The 12,259-nt window shown below is 40.6% G+C and overlaps 1 protein-coding gene across 1 annotated transcript; it reads left to right on the forward strand.

The window, feature by feature from the left end:
- Positions 1-7,381: 7,381 nt before the first annotated feature.
- On the forward strand, positions 7,382-11,793 carry LOC137550188 (vomeronasal type-2 receptor 26-like). Its single transcript, XM_068271260.1, has 2 exons — positions 7,382-7,409; positions 11,039-11,793. The coding sequence occupies exons 1-2, from the start codon at positions 7,382-7,384 to the stop codon at positions 11,791-11,793; spliced, it is 783 nt and encodes a 260-aa protein (XP_068127361.1).
- The last annotated feature ends 466 nt before the right edge of the window (positions 11,794-12,259 follow it).

A 12,259-nucleotide genomic window follows, 5' to 3' on the forward strand; every position in this document is an offset into this window, starting at 1 on the left:
ACGGAATTTGGTGATTCCGGTTCCTAAGCGACAGAACGGAATTGCTATAGCCGTTTTTCGGAATTCCGCTGAACAAAACGGATTTCCGTGGAATTCAAATTCCCCCCCACCCCCCCCCCCCCCCCCCTAACTGATTTCTGCCTAATAAGAAGTCTTTCTACTCAGTAGACTCCCTCCTCTACCTTCTCCTCACTCCTTCCTCCCTCCCTTTTTCATAGCGACGGAATTTAGACCTGGCGGAATCCGCAAATTCTGACGGAACGGAATTCGTTCGTTCCGATCATCCCTAATAACAATCAATGTACAGGTTTTATGGATAGAATACTTCCATTCAAAATGCTGAAAAGTTAAAACGATAATTAACAAAAATTATAATTGTCAAAACAAATTTTCAAACAATATTTTTCAAACCACTAATTCTGAAAACAAAAAAAACCTGTTTTTTTGACGGGTGCTGCGCTTGGTGCCCAAAGCATCCAGTTTTGCGCCCAATAGCCAATATTTAACATTGGAGTGAATGGTGGCACCTGATTTGTCCATTTCTCATATGTGCGCATTTTTTCTGCCTCAGTGATACTCGTGCATGCCATGCAACAAATGCATCAAATGTATATGTTGTAACACAATGCCAAAGTCATGGAGGATCACATGATGATCAGTTTGATCACATGACAGATCTGTAAAGCTCTGATTTGCAGTTATAACTCCCTCCTTTACTACATGATTATAAGCAGCAAATCAGAGCCTAATACACCTGTCACCTGATCACACGCTGGCTTCTCACACATCACTTCTCACAGCTTTAGAGATAAATATGGTAAATATGCTTCCATTCTCTCGCACTTCTTTTTAAGCTCATTCGGTACATCAGAAGAGTTAACTACATAGATCAAAACAATAAGTACATCATTCTTAATGAGAAGGGAGAATTACCCAGTCCTCTCCAGGTTGAGAATTGGATATCATATGTACGACAAGAAGGAGGTACTTATAATCTTCTAAGAGTCGGTTTATTTGATGGAACGGCACCTGATGATCAGCAGCTGAATATGTCAATGCAGTTAATTACATGGAAAGATAACAGGGTGAGTTACAATCCCGGAAGCTAGGGAAATTTGCTGTAGGCATTAGCTGGGAATGATTATAGTCAGAGGTGTAACTAGGGTTTCAGCATCTGGGGACAAAGACAGTTTTTGTGGTAAGTTACGCAGTGAAATGTGGGCTTGGTCATCTGTGGAACCAAATGAACAAATGCTTTAGAACAGGGGTCTCAAACTCAATTTACCTGGGGGCCGCAGGAGGCAAAGTCAGGATGAGGCTGGGCCGCATAAGGAATTTCACAATCACGGCGCATCGCCGCCTCTGCCCTCCCCTCTCACTCTTCCTTCACAGAGAGCTGCAAGGAGAGGCAGCGATCCGTGAGGCAATTGACGTCAGGAGGGGCAGAGCTGAAGCTGAAAGCTCTGCCCCTTCCAGGAAATGCCGGCGGATTGCCCCCCGGGCGATTTGGGGGCTCTGCAGCCCTCGTTTAGCGGCGGGGATGCAGCGGATTACTTGGGAGCACTGAAGCGAACTATAAGGAAGCTTTTGCCAGCGAGGGCCACACAATATTATATCGAGGGCCGCAAATGGCCCGCGGGCCGCGAGTTTGAGACCCCTGCTTTAGAAGATGTCAGTATAAGTAGCCAGATGTGCCCCCCTTCCCTCAGTACAGGTAGCCAGGTTCCCCTCCTGTATAGGTAGCCAGATGTGCCCCCCTTCCCTCAGTACAGGTAGCCAGGTTCCCCTCCTGTATAGGTAGCCAGATGTGCCCCCTTTCCTTGTTCTGATAGTTTGATACACCACACCTTCCTCTCCCCATAGATAGTTAGATGTGCCCCCTTCCCCCCAATAGACAGCCATATGTACCCCCCTTTTCCCCATTTATATAGCTAGACATGCCCCCTCCTTCACCCCCCCCCCCATAGATAGCTAGATGCATGTGCACCCTTTCCCATTTAGATAGCCGTATGTGCCCCCCCCCCCCCCGTCCCAATGCACAGATGTGCCCCAGCTTCCCTCCCTCTGCAGAGTGTGTGTCAGCATCCATGTTGTTGTACATATTTGCATAAATTGCATTACATTTCCGTAATTAGCATGAACATCCATACATTGGCATAAATTAGTATAGCATGCCTCATATTGCATACATCACCCATATTTTATACATATATATTGTAAACCCTCATTAGCATAAAGTAAAGTAAATTACCACATATTGCACATAAGTTAGCAGGAAACAGTACTAATAACATCTATTTCCATAAATTATACAAGTAGCTATAGATTGGCTTATATACATCATATTTCATTAGCCCCTATATATTAACACCATTTGGCCTAGATGGATACATATTATTCCATACTGGCACAATTCAATAAAAATTACCATATATTGGCATACAATGGCCTCAATTCACTAAACAGTTAAAACTAGTCTACAGATGGATTTTAGTCTGCTGATGGCTTGGTGTAATGTTTTAGACCTGTTTTTAGACCAGGTCTAATATTCAGTAATTACACAATTCACAAAGGCAAACAAGTAGTAACCACGCCCACTTTTTCTGACAGATATTACACCAGCTGATTTCTGTAGGTAAAGTAATTCTGTGAGGTATTTTAGAAGTGAGGATGGAACCTTTTGAATTAATTATGCAGGTGTTTAATTGTATGCAGAGGAGAGCTCATCAGAGGAGAAGGATGTCAGTTATAGCTACTCGTGTGTGAATTGCATCTTTTGATCATTTCCCCTGCTTTACTGACCTAATCACTGAATGGTTTAGACCAGGTCTAAAAAGAGGTCTAAAACATTTGGTAATAGTGAATTCCCTTTGATGCAACTGATCAAACCATCAGTAGACTAAAAACTGTCAGTAGACTAGTCACTATCCAGCAGTGTCTGGATGGTGTAATGGTTAAGGGCTCTGCCTCTGACACAGGAGACCAGGGTTTTAATCTCGACTCTGTCTGTTCAGTAAGCCAGCACCTATTCAGTAGGAGATCTTAGACAAGTCTCCCTAGCACTGCTACTGCCTTTAGAGCATGTCCTAGTGGCTGCAGCTCTGGCGCTTGGAGTCCGCCAGGAGAAAAGCGCGATATAAATGTTCTGTGTTTGTTTAGTCTAAACTGCTTAGTGAATTGAGGCTATTGTTATAAATTACCCCCCCCCCCCCATTGCATATCCTAATCCTACTAATATTATAAATGGGAAAGTTCGGATGTTTGGATGTTTGTTGCTCGATCACGCAAAAATGGCTGAACGGATTTGAATGAAATTTGGCACACACATAGTACATAACCTGGAATAACATATAGGATACTTTTTATTCCCATTACTAAAAAGTGGGCAGAGAAAAATACAAATTTCACTGGAGAAATATAAACAGCAGCCATTCTTACACTGTTAATGGTAGGGTTCTCAAACTTTGCACATTTGGTCACTGGGTGACTGGAGTGACCTGGTACAGTTGATCTTTGGGTGACTGGTGTTCAAATTCAGAAAAGGGTGGAGCCACAAATAGCCAATCAGATTTGTTTCATTCCAATGCAAATTATTGATGACAAAGACTGCAAAGCTTACAAACTTGGTCATTCAGTAATTGTCTGTTAGGGTTAGAAAAAGGGGCCGTAGCGAACACCAGCCAAATACATAACTGGGCAACGCCGGGTCATCAGTGGGCGGAAACAAACACAAATTTCACTGGGAAAATGTAAACTGCAGCCATTCTTACATTATTAATTGTAGGGTTCTAAAACTTTGCCCAGTTGGTCACTGGGTGACTGGGATTAATATTCAGAAAAGTGGCTGGAGCCTAAAAAAACAATCACAATTCACCTATTGATTTTCAAGACAAAAATTTAATTGCTGCCATGTTTGCACTGTTAATGGCACAAGCCTCAAACCTGGTACAGTTGGTCATTGGGCGACTGGGGTTAAACATTTAGAAAAGGGGTGGAGCAGAAAACAGCCATTCAGATTTGTTTCATTTCATGCAAATTATTCATGCCAAACACAACAAATCTCACAAACTTGGTCACTGAGTAATTGTGAGTTAGGGTTAGAAAAAGTGGGCACAGTCAACACCAGCCAAGTACATTCCCAGGAAATGCCAGGTCATCAGCAGGCGGAGACAAATACAAATTTCACTGGAAAATGTAAACTGCAGCCATTCTCACACTGTTAATGGTAGGGTTCTAAAACTTTGCACAGTTGGTCACTGGGTGACTGGGATTAATATTCAGAAAAGTGGGTGGAGCGTACAAAAGCCAATCATAATTCACGTATTGATTTTCAGGCCTCTTTCACAGTAGGATATTGTGTTTTGATGCAACGTTAAAGTCGCAATGCAAAATTACAACGCAATGCCCCAAAAAAGTTGCAACGCAATTTAATGCCCCATTATCGTTGCATACAGTAGAGCATACAAGCAATGAAAAGTATGCTTCCAAGTCATTACTGAGCATGTGCAAACAGTCTAACACAGCTAATAACATGTATAACACACTGCATGCAGTACATTCACTTAACGTGCAGCGTTAGACACCAACGCAATGTGTGCACTGTGAACAGGTCAATGATTTTTCATTGCAGTGAGTTATTCTGTGTTAAATGTTGTTTTAACGTGCAACTTTAACATCGCACGGTGAAAGAGGCCTCAAGGGGAATATTTCATTGCTGCCATTCTTGCACTGTTAATGGCACAAGCCTCAAACCTGGTACAGTTGGTCATTGGGTGACTGGGTGACTGGGGTTCAAATTCAGAAAAGGGGTGGAGCCACAAACAGCCAATCAGATTTGTTTTATTTCAATGCAAATTAGTCATGCCAAAGACCGCAAAGCTCACAAACTTGGACATTGAGTAATTGTGTGTTAGGGTTAGAAAAAGTGGCCACAGCCAACACCAGCCAAATACATACTCGGGAAACGTCAGGACATCAGTAGGTGGAGAAAAATACAAATTTCACTGGCAGCATGTAAACTGCAGCCATTCTTACACTGTCAATGGTAGAGTGCTCAATCTTTGCACAGTTGGTCACTGGGGGACTGGGATTAATATTCAGAAAAGTGGGTGGAGCCTACAAAAGCCAATTAAAATTCACCTATTGATTTTCAAGGGTAAATATTTCATTGCTGCCATTCTTGCACTGTTAATGGCACAAGCTTTAAACATGATACAGTTGGCCTTTTAGTGACTGGGGTTCAAATTCAGAAAAGGAGGTGGAGCCACAGCCAATTTGATTTATTTCATTTCAATGAAAATCATTGATGTTAAAGACCACAAAGCTCACATACTGACATTGAGTAATTGAGTAATTGTGTAATTGAGTAATTGTGTGTTAGGATTAGGAGAAGTGGGCGGGGCCAACACTAGCCAAATACATACCCAGGCAACGCCGGGCTACCAGCTAGTATTATAAATGGGAGAGTTCGGATGTTTGGATGTTTATTACTCGATCATGCATAAATGGCTGAATGGTTTTGAATGAAATCTGGCACAAACATAGTACATTACCTGGAATAACATATAGGATACTTTTTATTCCCACAACCAAAAAGTGGGCCAAGAGAAATACAAATTTCACTGAGAAAATGTAAACAGCAGCCATTCTCACACTGTTAATGGTAGGGTTCTCAAACTTTGCACAATTGGTCACTGGGTGACTGGGGTTAATATTCAGAAAAGTGGGTGGAGCCTACAAAAGATAATCAAAATTTACCTTTTGATATTCAAGGGGAATATTTTATTGCTGCCATTCTTGCACTGTTAATGGCACAAGCCTCAAACCTGGTACAGTTGGTCAATGGTAAGTGGGGTTCAAATTCAGAAAATGGGTGGAGCCACAAACAGCCATTCAGATTTGTTTTATTTCAATGGAAATTATTGATGCCAAAGATCACATGGCTAACAAACTTGGTCATTGGGTAATTGAGCAATTGTGTGTTAGGGTTAGAAAAAGTGGGTTCAGCCAACACTCGCCAAATACATTAATGGCACAAGCCTCATACCTGGTGTAGATGGTCATTGGGTGACTGTGGTTCAAATTCAGAAAAGGGGTGGAGCCACAAATAGCCATTCAGATTTGTTTCATTTCAATGCAAATTATTGATGCCAAAGACCACAAAACTCACAAACTAGATCATTGAGTATTTGTGTGTTAGGGTTAGAAAAAGTGGGCGGAGCCAACACCAGCCAAATACATACCCAGGCAATGCCAGGCCATCAGCAAGTAGTTCTATAATTTAGTAGTAGATATTGCACTTTCCTGTAGATTAGTTAGATACTATTGCAGAACCAAGCATAGGGTAATCTGTACTAGGTTATCTCCCACCACGGGTGGCTATGCATTCACATGAGCAGAAACAATGCATATGGAGGTAAGATCATTAAAGTGAACCTGGTTCATACTGCTGTATTTATAATTACATGGGGCGTCCTCCAGCCCCATGTGGTCCCTAGGCTCCCTGGCCACTACACTGTCCCGTGGTAGCCTCCAATATTTTCTTCAATTGGGTTCTTCTTCTGCACATGTGCAGCCTGCCTGCATGCATCACGAGTTACCCCTATACTCATTTCACCTTGGGAGCGAGCGGGCATCTGAGGATCCCATTTTTAAAGGGTGTTAACAGCCTCCACCTTCTCCTGGGCACCAGAGGTCCACGGATTGGACAAAAGAAGGGAAAGGTTGGCTCCCCCTCTCTTCCAGAGCCCCCCAATGCTATGGACCATTCAGGCTGGGATAGCCTAGGCCCTAGGCTATCCCAGCCTGCATGGGTGACAAGGAGTTAAAGAGGCTTAGAAGTGGGTACTCACATCATTATTCTTTTATTTAAATTTTTAATGGCCAAAGCATAGATAAATTTGCCAGGGATACCATAAAAGCAGTATTGCTGCTGTATAGAAATGTATTTTTCTTTTCTTTTTCTTTTTTTTTATATATATTTTCTTTTTTTTTATAAAATGTTCATAGCATTCTAATCAGACATCACATAAAACAGTGTTTCTCAACAATATATGGGTATGTACCCCTTTTTAAACCCTGCACTCACCAAGTACCCCCTAGCATAGTAATCATTATCACAAGTACCCCTTGACAAATTTATATTTAATTGTAGTGCATGATAATTGGTTCTAAACAATTTCCAAGCTTTTACTATTATGTTTAAATAGCTGATATACTAATTTGGTGTTGTTTAAATAAGATTTATCGTTTTATACAACTCTAAGTTTGTTTTTCTTGGTTACGTATATCAAGCCCGAGTACCCCCTGGAACCATCAGAAGTCCCCCCTGGGCTACGTGTACCACACACGTTAAGAAACTAGGACATAGAAGGCACATAACATGCATAATACAAGACGTTCTACAGAAGGTATCCAACTAATGGTATAGCAATTTCTGGCTAAAGCGTTGCCACAGTTCTATGGGCTTTCCTGGTGGTCATAGTGACCACATGGAAACCCAGGCAAGAAATTCACTGCTCTTTCTTTTGATAAATGCAAATTTACACTACTAATAGGTTGAACGTTATATGCCATTTAACAACATCTAAAAGGAAAAAAAAATGTTTCCATGCATAAAATTAACCGCGTCACAACTAAGGGATTTTACCTCTTCAGCATCCGAGCAATTTTCACCTTTCAGCGCTCCTTACATTCATTCGCCTATAACTTTATCATTACTTGTCGCAATTAAATGAACTATATCTTGTTTTTTTTTTTTCGCCACCAGGCTTTCTTTAGGTGGGACATTATGCCAAGAATTATTTTATTCTAAATGTGTTTTAATGGGAAAATGGGAAAACATTTGGAAAACAAATCATTATTTTTCAGTTTTTGGCCATTATAGTTTTTAAATTATGCATGCTACTGTAATTAAAATCCATGTAACTTAGCTGCCCATTTGTCCCGGTTATTACACCATTTAAATTATGTCCCTATCACAATGTTTGGCGCCAATATTTTATTTGCAAATAAAGGTGCATTTTTTTAAGTTTTGCGTCCATCCCTAATTACAAGCCCATCATTTATAAAGTAACAGTGTTATACCCTCTTGACATAAATATTTAAAGATTTCAGTCCCTGAGATAACTATTTATGCTTTTTTTTATTGTAATTTTTTTTTATTTATTATTACAAAAAAAAAAAATTGGTAACAATTGGCGAGTGTGGGAGTTAATCAGTTAATTTATCTTGTAAAATAATGTATTTGTATATGAAAAATGTTTTGGGTGTAGTTTTACTTTTTGGCCACAAGATGGCCACAGTAATTTTTTGTAAATGCGTCCTGCAAGCGTAGGAAGAACGCTTGCAGGAAGTTCAGGGATTTTCACAATGATCGCGCTGCTTCTCATAGAAGCAGCCGATCATTGCTGGGGGGCAGAGATCAACGAACGGGAATGGTTTTTCCCGTTCATTGATCTCAGGCCGAGCAGGTGGCAGCGTGCACGATCGCAAGAGCGCGCGCACGTGTGAGCGGGAGTGCGGACAGCGGCGGAAGCAGCGGTAGCGGCGGGGGTGCGTATAACTATGCTCCGGGCGGGGAACTGAAGTCCAAAGGAGCATAGATATACTGTACCCGTTTGGCCAAGTGGTTAAAATATTTTTTTTTCAAAAACTACAAGTTCCCTGCTATTTAAGTCAATGGAGCTCGCCGTGAAAGACCGCTTTACACATTTTTGTGGTAACATTTATGCACGTGAAATCACAATGTTCCATACCTACACAGTGTACTGTGGTCTGTTGTATAATGTGTGTAATGTATACAGTATGTGTGTAATGTATATTTAACCAAATGTGGCTTCATTTATAAACCATTAGGCCGGTTGTGGTGCACTAATTGTGTGGCATGGAAGCCTGCAGTCACATGACCACCACAGGGTCATATGCATAGGCCCGTCCCCCCCACTCAGTGATGTACTGCCTGCCGAGCATGAAGTATGTCACTGAGATTCCTGTTGGTTTGCAGATGCGAATGACACAAAACTCTGCTACTTATATTGACTGCATCACCCATTGATTTGTATTACTGCATAATCCGTGTGGTAGGCACGGTTCATGCGGTAACACACTGTTGACTTTGCAGCAGCATTGCCACAAAATCAACACTTCCAATGGTGTGCCGCATTGCGTAAGTATGAAAGTTTTCTTTTGACTTTCATCTTTGTTGCAATGAGCTTTGGGCGGGGAAGAGTATCACTAGGTGATGCAGTGTAAAAGGGGCCTCAATCAGCTGGCAATAATCTCCACTGACATTCCTTTCTTTATTTTATATCACATCATTATCTTAGGTACCACAAGGCCGCTGTTCTGGACCTTGTCCCACAGGAACCAGGAAAGCACTGAGGGAAGGATACCACATGTGTTGCTATGACTGTGTTCCATGTTCAGATGGAGAGATATCAGTCACTTTGGGTAAATGTCTGAATTTGCTTTGTGATGTACCGGTTACTGTTTCTGCTGTGTATGCACTTTGTTAGACTGAGGCTCCCTTAGCTTATCCTATTCCCTCCTCATCCTCCAAACATGTAAGGGACACTATGGGCTTGATTCACAAAAGGGTGATAAGTGTTAGAAACAACAAACTGTGACACAACAAACTGTGTATTCACAAAAGGGATATTTATTGATATACTCCAAAAGTAGACTACTTTTGGAGTATACCAATAAATATCCCTTTTGTGAATACACAGTTTGTTGTGTCTGCTTATGGTAGGTAAGTCCACCACTGCCTCCTAAGCAAAATTTTTAAGGCTTTTAAGTACTGTTTTTATTCTTTTGGCACCTCTGTTCTCTATTATAACATATATTGTATCCACCTTTGGTGGAGGGGGATACCCCTTCTTGTCTTCAAGTCTACAGAGAGCGACTTCTTAATCCTGAGTGGGGACAGGCTAATCTCCTCACCTGCCTATACAGTGGTTGCCTGGAGGTAACCCTGGTTTGTGAGTATTCAATTTATACTCGTTCCAATTATCCATTTGTCTTAACATACTACACCATATTGGGCTCTCGGTTCTTCTCTTTCTCAAAAAGCCAATTAGATTTGTTTTTATTGATGCCAAGGATCTGAAAGCTCACAAACTTGGTAATTGAGTGACTGTGTGTCCAGGTTACAAAAAGTGGGCAGAGCCAAAAACAAATTTCACTGGGAAAATATAAACTTTTCCCAGATGGTCACTGGGTGATTGAGATTAATATCCAGGGAAGCGGGTGGAGCCTATAATTGCCAATCAAACTTCACCTGTTGATTTTTAAGGGGATTATTTAAATTGCTGCCATTTTTTACACGGCTAATGGCAGATTCCTGAAACCTGCTGCAGTTGGTTATTGGGTGTATAGGGTTCAAATGCTGGAGAGGGGCAGAGTCACAAACCGCCAATCTGATTTGCTTAATTTCTGTGAGAATATACAAATTATTGATGCCAAAGCTCACAAACTTGGTAATTGAGCGTTTTTGTGTTAGGGTTATAAAAAGTGGGCGGATCTGACACCAGCCAGATACATACCCGGGCAACGCCGGGTCATCAGCTAGTTTTAAAATAAAAAAGATCACTTGCATATGAAATTGGAAAGCTTTTTTGGTTGTTTGAATGAAGAGAAAATAATCAATATTTTTAAAAATTGTATTCATTAAAAATCTGATCAGATGAAAAAATAATACAGAAATATAGAAAAACTGAATGTTTTAGTTGATTGTATTTTTTCTGACATCTATTAAAAAAATAATCATAAGGGAAAGATGTATCGGTTCATTTTTTTTTTAATTATTGGATCAAGCAGGAAATTGATTTTATTAAAAAAAAAAAAACATCAAGAGTGACTACCTTTACATGTCTCTAATTTTATTTAGACAGTGAGAATTGCCAAAAATGTCCTGATAATGAGTGGCCAAATGAAGCAAGAAATAAATGTGTTCCCAGAAATCAGGAATTTCTATATTTTCGGGACAATGTAACCTTATTGTTTATTGTAAGTTCTGTATTATTTTCTGTGGTATCAGCCTTGATAATTGGATGTTTTTTTGTTTTTCGGGACACTCCCATAGTCACTGCTAACAATCGGAGCCTCAGTTTTCTTATTCTCCTGTGCCTTTTCCTCAGTATATCAAGCATATTTCTTTTCCTTGGTCGTCCAGTGGATATAACCTGCTTGCTGCGCCAAGTGTTCTTTTGTATCTGCTTCACTATTGTTCTGTCATCAATTTTGGCAAAGACTATCATGGTTTGCATTGCTTTCAATGCCACCAAACCTGGTTCAATATGGAGGAAGTGTTTGGGAGTCAGATTTCCCAATACAGTCATGATTGTCTGCTCATCTGTTCAGGTGATCACTGGAATTACTTGGCTGTCAGTTTCTCCTCCATTTGTAGAGTATGATTTCCACTCTTCTCCGGGGAAGACCATTGTTCAGTGTAATGAAGGCTCTGTTCTGGCTTTCTATATTATGTTGGGATACATGGGACTTCTGGCTGCTGTGAGCTTTGTTCTGGCCTTCATGGTGAGGACATTACCTGACATATTTAATGAGGCCAAATACATCACCTTCAGCATGCTGGTGTTCTGCAGTGTGTGGATTGCTGCTATCCCGGCCTACCTGAGCAGTAAGGGGAAACAAATGGTCATTGTGGAGATATTCGCTATACTGGCCTCAAGTATTGGAATACTGGGCTGTATATTTTTCCCTAAATGCTACAACATATTGCTGAGGCCTGAAATGAATGACAGAAGGCATTTATTACATAACTTCTTATTGTAGGTTAAATGTTGTCTCTGTGCTTTACAAAATAAAGATTGAGTAGAAAATATTATTATTATTTATTTATTTATAAAGCGCCAACATATTCTACGGCACTGTACAATGTAAGAAAACACACAAGGGAATAATGATATAGACAATAATATACATAAAATATGAACACTGATACAAGATACAGCACTGCTGATTACAATTTGATTTAACATGATGACTAAAATGTATAAATGTCTAACAGAGTGCAAGCAAATAAATTAATAACATTTCATGACACAAAAGGGGGAGAGCCCTGCCCTTGCGAGCTTACAATCTAAAGGAATGGGGTGGAAACAATAGGTGGGGACGTATACAGTATATGTACAGGCATATGCATAATTAGGTTATTTAGTGGTTGCATGGCCTAAGCTAGAGAATATGCTTGTCGGAAAAGGTGGGTTTTGAGGGAGCGTTTAAAGATTTCCAAGGTGGG

This window comes from Hyperolius riggenbachi, chromosome 1 (assembly GCF_040937935.1).
Source record: "Hyperolius riggenbachi isolate aHypRig1 chromosome 1, aHypRig1.pri, whole genome shotgun sequence".
Taxonomy (NCBI): domain Eukaryota; kingdom Metazoa; phylum Chordata; class Amphibia; order Anura; family Hyperoliidae; genus Hyperolius; species Hyperolius riggenbachi.

Excerpts from the sequence above, each read along its gene's own strand:
- LOC137550188 (XM_068271260.1), top strand. The coding sequence starts at position 7,382 with ATGCATAATACAAGACGTTCTACAGAAG. Across the intron at positions 7,410-11,038 it reads TACAAGACGTTCTACAGAAG|CCTTGATAATTGGATGTTTT; the intron begins GTATCCAACTAA and ends CTGTGGTATCAG.